Below are 14,261 nucleotides of genomic sequence, written 5' to 3' on the forward strand. Positions count from 1 at the left end.
TCATCAGTCAACGAAAATGTTAAATTCAATAAATTCCTAACACAAAACATCCAGGAAATCTGGGACACCATGAAAAGACCAAACCTAAGAAAAAGAGGAGACTAAAAGAGGTGAATTCCAGCTCAAAGGTACAGAAAACATATTCAACAAAACCATAGAAGAAAATTTGCCCGACCTAAAGAAGGACATGCCTATAAAGGCTGCAAGAAGCTGACAGAACACCAAATAGGCTGGACCGCCCCCACAAACAAAGTCCCCCTGACCACATAATAATCAAAACACTAAACATACAGAATAAAGAAAGAATATTAAGAGCTGCAAAGGAAAAAGGCCAAGTGACATACAAAGGCAGACCCATCACCTGACTTCTCAATGGAGACTCTGAAAGCCATAAGGTTCAGGACAGACATTATGCAGACACTAAGAGACCATGGATGCCAGCCCAGACTACTATACCCAGTAAAACTTTCAATCACCATAGACGGAGTAAACAAAATATTCCATGACAAAACCAGATTTAAACAATACCTAGGAAACAAGCTGGTATAGCTATCCTAATAGCTAACAAAATAGACTTCAAACTAAAATTAATCAAAAGAGATGGAGAAGGACATTTTATATTCATTGAAGGAAAAAACCATCAACATAGTCTCAATTCTAAACATCTATGCTGCAAATACAAGGACATCCACATTTGTAAAAGAAACATTACTAAAGCTTAAATCACACATCAAACCCCACACACTAATAGTGGAGGACTTCAACATCCCACTCCCACCACTGGACAGGCCTGCCAGACAGAAACTTAACAGAGAAACAAGGGACCTAACAGATGTTATGACTCAAGTGGACTTAACAGACAGACAAAAAAGAACATACCTTCTTTTCAGCAGCTCATGGAACCTTCTCTAAAATTGACCACATACTCAGTGATAAAACAAATCTCAACAAATACAAAAACACTGTAATAACCATCTGCATCTTATCGGATCACCATGGCTTAAAGTTAGAATTAAACAACAACAAAAATTACAGAAAACCTTCAAACTTATGGAAACTGAACAACTCTCAACTGAATCACCACTATGTAGTGGTATTTTGTTTGTGCTCTAACGAATACAGCTAGCCACTAGTTAACCACAGAGGCCAGGCAGTGGTGGCACACACCTTTAATCCCAGCCCTTGGGAGGAGGAAACAGGAAGTGATAGAAGGATTCGGGGGAGGTAAGAAGTCTCTAGTGGCTGGCTATTCTGCTTCTCTGATCTTTCAGCTTTGACCCCGATATCTGACTCCGGGTTTTTATTATTAAGAACAATTAGAATTCGAGCTACACCGCTGGGTCAAGGAGGAAAGGAAGAAAGAAAGGAGAGACTTCCTAGAGATCAATGAAAACGAAAGTACAGCATACCCAAACTTACGGAACATCATGACAGCAGTGCTAAGAGGAACGTTCACAGCACTAAATGCCCACGTAAAGAAGATGGAGAAATCTCACATTAGTGACTTAACAGCACACCTGAAAGCTCTAGAACAAAAAGAAGCAAACTTACCCAGGAGGAATAGACACCAGGAAATAATCAAATTAAGGGCTGAAATCAATAAAATAGAAACAAAGAGAATAATACAAAGAATCAATGAATTGGTTCTTTGAAAAAACCAACAAGATAGACAAACCCCTAATCTAAACTAACCAAAAGGCAGAGAGAGAGAGAGAGAGAGAGAGAGAGAGAGAGAGAGAGAGAATATCCAAATTAACAAAATCAGAAATGAAAAGGGAGACATAACAACAGACACTGAGGAAATCCAAAGAATCATCAGGTCATACTTCAAAAACCCGTATTCCACAAAATTAGAAAATCTAAAATAAATGGACAATTTTCTCGAGAGGTACCACATAGCAAAATTAAATCAAGACCAGATAAACAATTTAAAAGATCCATAATCCCTAAAGAAATAAAAAGTCATTCAAAGTCTCCCAACCAAAAAAAGCCCAGGGCCAGATGGTTTCATCACAGAATTCTACCAGAATTTCAAAGAAGAGCTAATTCCAATACTCTTCAAATTGTTCCACACAATAGAAACAGAAGGAACATTGCCAAACTCTTTTTATGAGGCTGCAGTTACCCGGATACCCAAACCATACAAAGATGCAACAAAGAAAGAGAATTACAGACCAATCTCCCTTATGAACATTAATGCAAAAATACTCAATAAAATACTGGCAAACAGAATCCAAGAACACATCAAAAAAAAAAAAAAAAAAAAAAAACCACCATTAGACACTGAAAAAGCCTTTGATAAAATCCAACACTCCTTCATAATAAAGATTCTGGAGAAATCAGGGATACAAGGAAGATCCTAAATATAATAAAAGCAATATACAGTAAGCCCACAGCCAACGTCACATTAAATGGAGAGAAACTCAAAGCGATTCCACTAAAATCAGGAACACGCTCTCCATATTGACTCAATATAGTACTCGAAGCTTTATCTAGAGCGATAAGACAACAAAAGGAGTTCAAGGGGATATGAATTAGAAAGCAAGAAGTCAAACTTTCACATGAAATATTTGCAGACGATGACAGTCTATACAAGTGACCCCAAAGATTCTACCAGGGAATTCCTACAGCTGATACTTTCAGTAATGTGGCAGGATACAAGATTAACTCAAAAAAATCAGCAGCCCTCCTATATACAAATGATAAATGGGCTGAGAAACATCACCCTTTACAATAGCCATAAGTAATATCTTAGAGTAACTCTATCCAAACACGTGAAAGACCTGTAGACAAGAACTTTAAGTTTCTGAAGAAAGAAATCGAAGAAGATATCAGAAAATGGAAAGATCTCCCATGCTCATGGATAGGTAGGATTAGCATAGCAAAAACGGCAATCTTATCAAAAGCAATCTACAGATTCAATGCAATCCCCATCAGAATTCTAATACAATTTTTCACAGATCGAGAAAGAACAATACTCAACTTCATATGGAAAAACAAAAAACCCAGGATAATTAAAAAAAAAAAAAGTCCTGTAGAATAAAGGAACTTCTAGAGGCATCACCATCCCTGACTTCAAGCTCTACTATAGAGCTATAGTAATAAAAACAGCTTGGTATTGGCATAAAAGCAGACATGTGGACCAATGGACTCAAATAGAAGACCCTGATGTAAATCCACACACCTGTGAACACCTGACAAAGAAGCCAAAAATTATACAATGGAAAAAAGAAAGCATTTTCAACAAATGGTGCTGGCATAACTGGATGTCAACATGTAGAAGAATGCAAATAGATCCATATCTATCACCCTGCTCAAAACTGAAGTACAAGTGGATCAAAGACCTCAACATAAATCCAGCTACATTGAACCTGATAGAAGAGAAAGTGGGAGCCGGGCGGTGGTGGCGCACGCCTTTAATCCCAGCACTCGGGAGGCAGAGGCAGGCGGATCTCTGTGAGTTCGAGGCCAGCCTGGTCTACAAAGCGAGATCCAGGAAAGGCGCAAAGCTACACAGAGAAACCCTGTCTCGAAAAACCAAAAAAAAAAAAAAGAGAGAAAGTGGGAAGTAGCCTTGAACACATTGGCACAGGAGATGACTTCCTGAATATAACACCAGTAAGACAGACACTGAGATCGACAACTAGTAAATGGGACCTCAGCCAAGCAGTGATGGCGCACACCTTTAATCTCAGCACTTGGGAGACAGGCGGATCTCAGTGAGTTTGAGGCCAGCCTGGTCTACAAAGCAAGTTTCAGGATAACTAGGACTGTTACACAGAGAAACCCTGTCTCAAAAAAATCACAAATAAATAAATAAGTAAATAAATAAATGGGACCTTCTGAAACCTAAAAGCTTCTGTAAGGCAAAGGACACCACCGTCAATAAGACAAAACAGCAGCCTACAGAATGGGAAAAGATCTTTACCAACCCCATATCTGACAGAAGGCTGATCTCCAAAATATATAAAGAACTCAAGAAACTAGACATCAAAATACCAAATAATCCAATTAAAAAATGGGATACCAATCTAAACAGAATTCTCAACAGAAGAATCTCAAATGGCTGAAAGACATTTAAGGAATTGATCAACATCCTTAGTCATCAAGAAAATGTAAATCAAAACAACTCCGAGATACCAGAATGGCTAAGATTAAAAACAAAACAAAACAAAACAAAAAAACACTAATGACAGCCTATGCTGAAGATGATATAGAGTAAGGGGAACACTCCTCCACTGCTGATGGGAGTGCAAACTTGTACAGACACTTTAGAAATCAGTATGGCAGTTTCTCAGAAAATTGGGACTCAATCTACCTCAAGACCCAGCAATACCACTCTTGGGCATATACCCAAAGGATGCTCAATTATACCACAAGGACACTTGCTCAACTATGTTCACAGCATCATTATTCATAACAGCCAGAACCTGGAAACAACCTAGATGCCCCTCAACCGAAGAATGGATAAGGAGAATGTGATACATTTACACAATGGAGTATATTACTCATTGATAAAAAAAAAATGACATCATAAAATTTGCAGGCAAATGGAAGCAACTAGAAAAAAATCATCATGAGTGAAGTAACCCAGACCCAGAAAGACAAACATGTTATGTACCCACTCTTAAGTGGATATTAGATGTAAAGCAAAGGAGAACCAGGCTACAATCTACAGCCCCAGAGAAGCTAAGTACCAAGGAGAACCCTAAGAGCAATGCATGGGTTTCCCTGAGAAGGTGGTGCGGCACGATGGAGGGAGGGAATGGGTGATGGGAATATGAGGACTGGGTTGGTTGAGTTGGGGGTAGGACAGAGGAGGAGAGTAATCAAAGAGATACTTTTTTTTTTTTTTGGTTTTTCGAGACAGGGTTTCTCTGTGTAGCTTTGTGCCTTTCCTGGATCTCGCTTTGTAGACCAGGCTGGCCTCGAACTCACAAAGATCTGCCTGGCTCTGCCTCCCGAGTGCTGGGATTAAAGGCGTGAGCCACTACCGCCCAGCTGAAAGAGATATCTTTATAGAGGGGCCATTTTGGGGTTAGGGAGAAACCCGGTGCCAGGGAAATTCCCAGAATCCACAAGGATGACCCCAGCTAAGACTCCTAGCAATAGTGGAGAGGGTGCCTGACCGGCCATCTACTCTAATCAGATTGGTGACTATCTTAATTGTCATCACAGAGCCTTTATCCAGTCACTGATGGAAGCAGATGCAGAGATCCACAGCCAAGCACTAGACCAGTTGACAAGAGGGAGGATTGTATGAGCAAGGGGGATCAAGTTCATGACGGAGAAACCCAGAGAGACAGCTGACCCTAGCTAATGGGAGCTTTGGACTGACAGCTAGGGAGCCTGTATGGGACCGACCTAGGCCTTCTGCATGTGGATGACAGTGTGTAGTTTGGTCTGTTTGTGAGGCCCCTAGCAGTGGGATCAGGACCTGTCCCTGGCCCATGGGCTGGCTTTTTGGAACTTATTCCCTGTACAGAGATGCCTCGCTCAGCCTTAACTCAGGGGGAGGAGCTTGGCCTTGCCTCAACTTGACATGCCATGCTTTGTTGACTCCCCTGGGAGGCCTGCCCCTTTCTGAGGAATGGATGGGGGCGGGGGGAGTTAGAAAGGACGTGGGGAAGGGAACAGGAGGAGAAGAGGGAGGAGAAACTGGTTGGTATGTAAAATAAATGAAAAAAATTAATAATAATAATAATAAAAAAGTAAAATAAAAATACCAATGAATCTTAGTCAGGTGGTGGTGGTGCACGCCTTTAATCCCAGAACTTGGGAGACAGAGGCAGGTGAATCTCTGTGAGTTCGAGGTCAGCCTGGTCTACAAAGTGAGTTCCAGGACAGCCAGGACTGTTACACAGAGAAATCTTGTTTCAAAAAAAACAAAAAACAAAAACAAACAAAAAAACACCCTCTCTGATTTGGTTAAGTTCTAGCAAAGAGCTGTGTGTTTGGGAGTACCCAGGTCTGTCAGCTGAAGGGGGAGGTGGTTCAGGAACTGAAGATAGACCATGCCTCCAAGCTGTGTTTGTACAGGAGATGAGATGAGGCCCAGGTGACACTCCTCACAGCCTATATGGAGAAGCGGGCCCTGCCACCAGGGCACACTCTGGAGAGCAGCAGTCACCGGACCTGAGGGGGCCTATGGGTGAGGAGGAGCTTTGCCAACCTCCAATGGAGAATTCCCAGAGTCTCTCTGCCTAGATCCAGCCTCACTCCTGCACTGGTCAGAGCCAGAGGCCAGCATCCATATGCACGGTGACCCTTTGGTCTCACCATGTGCCCTCAGCTGGGGACACAAGTGACTGCCCTCTGGCTCTGCGTGAGTGCACATACGGTACCTGATGGGTGAGGCTACTGTCCCCTCCAGTCCACACCAATGACCATGTCCTTACAGAGAGTCACATTCACAGTTGGTATACCCACAGTTTGACAAGGAACCTCCCAACTCCACTTTAGGGTGACTGTCAGCTTCTCTCAGCCCAGGTGGGCCCCAGGGGCAGGCCCTGCCTGGCCCACAAGGCTGTCACTCACCTGAGTGCGTTAGAGAGGACGTCCGCTCACGCTTGATTGGAGGGCAGTAGTTTCCATCCTCACGGTCAGAATCTAGACACAGGGTGGGAGGGTTAGGGAGCATTCAGGTTTGGCTCCAGGACAGCCCAATGTTCTAGAGAGTTCCTTACCTTCTCCGGCTTCTGGGCTGGAGCTGCCAGCAGACCTCTGTAATGAGAACACAGAAGCGGTGAAAGGTCCCAAGTGTCCCAAACTGTGCCCACAACTCCCCATGCCCTGTCCTAAGGACACTCCCCACATGGTCAGGTCCAACGGCCCACAGCCCACCTCCAGCACAACCCACCCTGGCCCTCCAAGTGCATTAGCATACACAGCCTACACAAGACGTCTAAACACAAAAGCATCCTTGCTCCCACCCTTAGCCCTGGAACATTCTATGGCACATGTGCACACTTGCTTTGGGGCTGTCAGCTCCAGTACAAGCAAATTCTGATGTTTGGGCCAAAGTGCTTCAAGGCTGTGCTAGGCTGCCAAGGGCCTTCCCCAGCTCCTGCCCAACACAGCCCCCTGGGTCCACACTTAGTGCTGCACTGCCCTTCAGACCCTGCAGCCAGAAGCCAAGGCCAATGGTAGACACACACCCCTGGCAGATAGTAGCCACTTAAGAAGGCACAAGGGCCCATTTCCCTCTGGTCCCCAAATGCTCCAGGCTCAAGCTGAGCCAAATGGGGGGTGCTGGCTCCACAGAGCTGCCGAGGGTTAAGTGAGATGACACAAGAGAATGCTCCAACGACCGATGCAATCAATAAACTCAAAGACAGTGAGCGCCAGCAGAGACCCTCCCGCAGCAGGCCCTGGCCCATTTTTTCCCATAAAGGGCCAGAAAGCCAGTGCTTTTGGCTCACAGGCTGCATCTGCTGGCTTTTGGTCATAATCCTGTAACAATGTAAACACTGGCTCAGCCCAAGAACTGCGCAAACAGGCAGTGTGCTAGAGTCTGAGGCAGGGAACCCAGAGAGGGTGAACATTTACTCAGTGCTGCACAGCAAATCTCTAACAGACCTGGGCATTCTCCTCAGCCTGAGCTGACAGCTCGGGTCTTTGTCAGAGAAGCAAGCCCCCTCTGCTTCCTATTCTCTCACTCACAGGACAGGGACAGCAATGGTCCCCACAGGTTCCAAGGAAACACCAGCTCCCTACCCCCACTCCAAGAGCTCATCACCGGAATTAACCCAGGCTCTGCCTTCTACACGATGTCAGATCTCTAGGGGCTGCAGAGGATATCATGCTGAGCGGCTCTGCAGCACTTGGGGGTCATGTGACGGGGTATGGGAAACAGAGCAGCTCAGAGCCTGATCATGTGACCCCACTGCCTGCCCCCAGGTGGGCACCAACCCCACAGCAAATTTCTATGCTCACACTGCACCGACAGGGTGCAGATCCTGACCTGGGGTGTTATCCCATTGGACCTCAAGTCCAGCCCACAGTGGTACCTGGCCACACAGACATCTGCTGGGAATCTGCCCAATGAACTCTGCATCTCAGAGAACCAGCAAAGGCCTACAACCTAGCACACAGTGAAAGCCATACTGTGTGTGAACCTTGACGCTTCCTCTTGTCCTCTGGGGTGCCTTGAGAACATTCTCTGGGTCTTTGCTACCTTGCTGGATCCATGCCCAACCTGCAAGTGTGATTCACCCTGGGGACCCTGCGGGCACTGGTGAGTGGTAAAGGCCCTGTCATCACTGGCCTTGCAGACACTCCACTGGAACAGATACGGACAGTCTGAGGACACACGGCTCCCAACATCATGTCATGGCTGCTTTGCTGCTGCTCAGCTCCATCAAGGGAGCAGGTTCTTGTGGATTCATCTGGGACATCACTGGGGTGCATGTGGGAATGGAAGTTTCCCAGAGGACAGGAAGCAGTCCTACTGCTTCAAGGACAAGGGCTCCAGGATGACACACGGAGACACAGGTTGAATGAGGCATCTACCTCACTAACCAGGGAGCCAAGGAGAAAGGCCTGGCTAGCGTTCCAACTGATCCCCGTACCACCTTGGATGGGTGAAGATGCTCAGAGTGATGCTCACAGCAGCTGTGACCTGTGGACCGGCTCAGTTCTGCCAGCAGGGACTCAAGAGCCACAGAGGTGGGAGGTGGGAGGTTGAAGGCAGAGGCAGGAAGATCAGGAGTTCAAAGCCAGATTGAGCTACATGAGACCCTGACCGAGAAAAACCCCAAAACACAGCATGACCATAGCCGGCCTTGGCAATGGTGCTGGAGGAGAAGCACACACAAGCCACTTCTGGGTGCTATGGGCTGGCCAGCTGACAGGACACGTCAAAGAGGCCACCCTCAGGGTTAGAGACGGCTTAGTGCTCGAGAGCAGGACGGAGGCTTAGCTCCCAGCGCCCACCTGAGGCAGCTCACAACTACCTGTGACCACAGTTCCAGGGGCACCCAGCCTCTGGCCTGCTTGGCACAGAACTCATATGCACCTCTGGTCCCCCTACACACACACAACTGTAAAAGCGTGTGTTTATTGTGTGTGTTTAATTCTACACTTTTTTTTGTTGTTGTTGTTTTGTTTTGTTTTTGTTTTCCGAGACAGGGTTTCTCTGTGTAGCTTTGGTGCCTGTCCTGGATCTCACTCTGTAGACCAGGCTGGTCTCGAACTCACAGAGATCCACCTGGCTCTACCTCCCTAGTGCTGGGATTAAAGGCGTGCGCCACTACCGCCCAGCAATTCTATACATTTAAGTTAAACACACACACCCACAAAGAGCACAAAAGCTGTCCCCAAGGCTGGCATTTTAAAGGGTCAGGTGCACGTGGGTGCTATACAGCAAGGTCTTTCCAGAGTCCTCAGGCCAGCAGGCTCTTCACAGGCCCTTGGTGGGCAACTGCTCATCACAAGGCTGGCTCTCACCCTACATACCCAGGAAGCATGGCATGGAGTGCAGACAGAATGGAGAAATGGAGGAGCTCTGTGGGTAGCCGAGAGTTAGGGCACAGTCAGATGAAAGCCGCTCTGCTCTACAGGGACTGGTGAGCTCATCTTGGTATCCCCAGGATCAGATTCCACCCAGCTGGATTTACAGCCCAATTGACCCAAATTACAGTGTGTCTGTGCAGTGCGCCAGCCACGAGACTATCCTTGGCAACCAGCCCAGCTTCCCCACTGAGAGCTCTACGCTGGCCTGGTGGCTCAGCGCTGTCACCAAGTGGTATGACAGTGCTGCTCCAGGCACTGTGAAGTTGTAAGCAGTTGGGGGGGGGGGGTAGCTCTGGCTCCCCTTCTCTGGAGGCCCCTTTCCCTGGATGATCTGGGGGACTATGTTGCTCAAGTTTGCAGCCCATGAGATTTAAGAAGCCAGGCTCTGTGGGCCCAGGTCACCACACAGGACCCCGGCTCGAGAACAGCTAATATCACGAGGGCTCTGGGATGGACTGCTCTTGGCTCAGCCTGGAAGCCGCCCCCTGGGCTGCGGAGCCTTGCACCAAGCCTGGCTAGTCTCCTCAGCCAGAGCCTCTGCCCAGACGGGAGGCTTCTGGATGCAGTTTCGAAGGGTGCTCTGTCCAGAGTAAAATCAGAGCACCCTGATGCATGTGGTGTCTGCTGTTAGCCCTCTTCTGCATCACAGAGTACTCTTCCCACAGCAACCCCCCCCCCACACACACACACCATAAAATCTCACCTCTTTCCCCTCACAACCTGAACCCTCAGATGACAGGCGGGACCACGGCGGGACCACGGCCTGGTCAAACCTTCTCCCAGCATGACCCAGGCTTGGGGGCTGCAGCTGGCGTGAAGAGGGGGACCACTCAGGCCTGCAGAGGATGCAGGACAAGCATGGCCCTGCTGTCACTGCACACCTGGGGATGGTGCTGGCCTCTTCTCTAACTTGGAGTGTGCCTATGTGTGGAGACCAGCTCAAGACGGTGGGCGTCTTCTATGCTCTCCAACTCATTTTTTTAAAACCACCTCTCACTGAACCGAAAGCTCACCATTTTGGGCTAGGGTGACCAACCACTGAGCTCTGAGATCCTCCTGTCTCACCCCTTCCCCCACAGTGCTGGGGTCTCAGGTACAGCAGCCATGTCTGGCTTTCATGTGGGTGCTGGGATTTGAACTCAGGTCATCTTGGTTTCACAGCAATGCTCCTATCCACTGAGCCACCTCCCCAGCTCTCACTTATCTTTTAAAACAGACACTTCCTGCCACTGCTACCCACCCACGCGCACCTTCCACGTGTGCTCCAAGGACGGACGGGCTTCCCCTCCTCCTGCCTCACTGCAGCCCAAGCTCAGTCTCCAGAGCCTTGGGTTCCCAAGACCCCGAACTTGAACACTCGGATTCACGAGAAGAGAAGTGGGAGAAGGCCAATGGGGCCAGAAGGGCCTGGAAGGGTGGCAGTGCAGCCCAGCTCCTCTTGGGGCCCCTCCCATCTCCTAGAAGGCCAATGGGACCAGAAGGGGCCTGGAAGGGTGGCAGTGCAGCCCAGCTCCTCTTGGGGCCCCTCCCATCTCCTAGGAAGCAGATCCCATCTCTCACTGTGGTGTAGACAAGAGGGGGCTCAGTCCCTCTGCCTGGTCAGTGGCATGACTGAAATGGGCTGAGTCAGTCCTTGCTACCCCCTCCCAGCTGATTCTTGGGGCTAAAGGGACAGGGGCTCGGGACCTGGTGGCCCTGGGTAACAGAGTGCAGGGTGGGCTGTGGGCACTTACCCCTGCCAGTTCTCGCACACAAGGAGGCTGGGCTGCAGGAGCAGGGGGCGGAGGAGAGCTGGTGGAAGCACCAGTAGGGGCAGGAGGGTCTAAGGCATGCTCCCCAGCGGATTCGGGGTGCCCCGCGTCAGGGCGGGGCGCCTCCGCCTCCCCCCGAGGCTCCTCTCCTGACTCCGGCAAGTCTTTGTGCTCTGTGGAGGACTGGGGAGCAAAAAAGACAATTTTCCTTCAATGTACACAAAAGGCCACACCATGGGGAAGGGGAGGGTCCCTGTCCCTACCTCTGCCTTCCCATGCATAGGGCTCTTGGGCAGGTAGGTCTGAGCCTCCTTTTCAGAACAACGGTGGACCCAGCATGAGGACACTTTCTCTTGAAACAAGGATGGAGACATGATACCAGAGGTTAAACCCCGAGGGTCCTGCCACTCCAGCTAGACACTAAAATGCTGTCAACGGACAGAACAGGGGACAGAGGCCAGGACATCCACAGAGTCTTTGGCCTCTGGTTTTCTCAGGCTCATCTCACACATCCTGGGTGTGGGCCTATTCGGAAAAAGCCAAGAGATGCAAAAGCTAATGCCTGGCAGACTTTGAGGTAGATCTGGGGGCTCTGCAGGCGTCGAGGTCAAGCATCTGTGGCCCCGACTCTTTCTCAGAGGTAATGTCCTGCCACAGTGGCCTAGGGCCCCAAGCCCCAGATGGCACCATCCACCAGTTGGTTCTCAGCCAGTTACTGAAATGTCTCGAGGGTATGACTTGCCCACAAGGCTGTGCTATGATTTGAGTCAAGGTCTTGCTGTGATACCCAGGTCACCTTGAGTCCTGTGCTCCAGGGGCCCTCTTGTCTCAGCCTCCCGGGTGGCTGGGACGCAGGATTGTGTCACCAGATGTGGCATGGGTGCTACTTTGAAACATGACCCCCATCAAAAGAAAATACAACAAGCGCAGAGCCCTGTGGAAAGAAACGGCTCCATCAAACTTCCTTCCAGGCCAGGTGTGGTGGCACAAGTCTGCAATCTCAGCACTCAGCAGGCAGAGGCAGGAGGACCGTGAGGAGATCCAGGCCAGTCTCGGCTATGTAGTCTGACCTGGCCCAGAGGGGTGGGCAAAGTTTACAAAGCTTCTACACAAGGTCATTTCATGCTCAGATCTCAGCATCATCAAGGGACAACACCAGCTTCCTGTGCCAGGTCTTCCCAGGAGCACAGTGGCCACCATCAGCACCTCCTGCTACTCTTAAGAGTGAGATTTAACATCTTTCTGGGAAAGTGGGAGCCAGGATCGGCTGACTGGAGTCACATGGAAGGCGTACAGTAGGCTCTTGGGGGCCAGGGACAAAGACAAGGAGGGCTCCGCCTGTCTTCAGGACTGAGCCATATCACACCAGCCGGCCACCTTCTTTTGGCCCCTGTATCCCCAGGGACAGCCACACTGAAGAGCCAAATGGTCCAGGTGCTATGCAAACAATGGGCAGAGCAGCTTGTCACATGCCCAGGGAGCACCAGCTGCCCAGAGCCAGTGCTGGGGCTGAGGAGCACTGACTGAGAGCACAGCTGGAGGCACTGACAGCGGCCGCCTATCACTGACAACACAGCAAGCGCAGAGGAGAAGCTGCTGCTCACAGGTACGCCGCGGTGACGGCCTCACAGGCACGCCGCGGTGACGGCCTCATACCCAAGCCCCACAAACAGCGTCCCCAGAACACAGGACAGAAGAGCAAGAGAATCTTGTGCCACCAATCTGGCTACGAGTCTTCAAGTGACAAAGGTCTGGAGTCTGTGGGAGTGCACACCTGTCACTCCAGCCCTTAGAAGCTTGAACCCCGGCCTGGGCGACAGCACAAGACTGTCTGAAAATAAAATAAAATAAAAAACTGGGCTGTGGCTCCACTGCGGAGCACTTGCCTCACATGTGAAAGGCCCTGGACTCCACTCCCAGCTCCCACACCACCCTCCCACTCAGGAGACAGGCAGGAAGATCAGTTCAAGAGTTCAAGGCAAGCCTGGGTTACACAGTGAGTTCAAGGACAGCTTGAGCTATAAGAGATTCTGTATTAAAAATAATGACCACAGAGCTGGAGAGATGACTCAGCCTACTTTTCCAAAAGACCCAGGTTCAACTCTCAGCACCTACATGGCAACTCACAACTGTCTGAAGTTCCAGTTCCAGGGGACTTGACAACCTCTTCTGACCTCCTTGGATACATGCATGCAGGCAAAACACTCATACACGTAAAATAAATTACCCAAAAAAAAAAATCACCCAGCTAATGCAGTCGATAGACCATGAGACTTCTGTTGTTTTGTTTTTCAAGACAGGGTTTCTCTGTGTAGCCCTGACTGTCCTTGAACTCAAGAGATCATCTGCCTCTGCCTTCTGAGTGCTGGGATTAAAGGTATGTGTCACCACTGCCTGCCTATGAGAGACTCTTTTTTTATAGGTTTCATTTTTATTTTTCATGTGTCAGTATTGACTTGCAAATAGTACGTGCACCATGAACCCAGAGGCCAGTGGAGGACGTCGGATCCCCTGGAGCTGGAGTTACAGATGGCTGTGAGCCTCCATGTGGGCGCTGGGAACAGAACTCAGGTTCTCTGCAGGAGCAGCCAGTGCTCTTAACTGCTGGGCCATCTCTAACCCCAAACACGAGATTTCTAATCTCAAAATGAATAAATAAGCCAGGTGTGGTGGTGCACACCTTTATCCCAGCACCTGGGGAGTGGAGGCAGAAGCAAGCAGATCTCCGTGAGTTCAGGACAGCCTGCTCAAAATAGCAAGTTCTAGGCCAGCCAGGACTACACAGTGAGGCCCCATCTCTAAATAAAAGTAATAGTTATTAATAAATAAGTAACCAAAAGCTTGGATTGGGGATATGCTTTGGTGCTAGGATGCTGGGCTGGCACACACACTCCTGGTTCCATCACCAAAAACAACACCCATAAAACAAACAGGAGCGGGCAGATTCCCTATCCCAGGCAACAACAGGAGGTGGCCACCTGTCGCCCTGGGCAACAC

The 14,261-nt window shown here is 49.0% G+C and overlaps 1 protein-coding gene across 4 annotated transcripts in view; it reads right to left on the minus strand.

The window, feature by feature from the left end:
• Positions 1 to 14,261, minus strand: part of Ranbp3 (RAN binding protein 3) — a 44,921-nt gene that overhangs the window by 15,342 nt on the left and 15,318 nt on the right. For 2 of the 4 annotated variants that reach the window (XM_052746831.1, XM_052746830.1), the window contains exons 3-5: positions 11,247 to 11,447; positions 6,687 to 6,723; positions 6,538 to 6,609 (exon numbers count right to left, since the gene is read on the minus strand). In XM_052746831.1, coding sequence (XP_052602791.1) covers positions 6,538 to 6,609; positions 6,687 to 6,723; positions 11,247 to 11,447 — 310 coding nt within the window. The remainder of the gene's footprint in view (positions 1 to 6,537; positions 6,610 to 6,686; positions 6,724 to 11,246; positions 11,448 to 14,261) is intronic. The other 2 variants (XM_052746833.1, XM_052746832.1) reach the window with 1 other exon arrangement.

The sequence above is a fragment of the Peromyscus californicus genome, unplaced genomic scaffold (assembly GCF_007827085.1).
Source record: "Peromyscus californicus insignis strain IS unplaced genomic scaffold, ASM782708v3 Scaffold_1__1_contigs__length_55948999, whole genome shotgun sequence".
Classification (NCBI taxonomy): domain Eukaryota; kingdom Metazoa; phylum Chordata; class Mammalia; order Rodentia; family Cricetidae; genus Peromyscus; species Peromyscus californicus.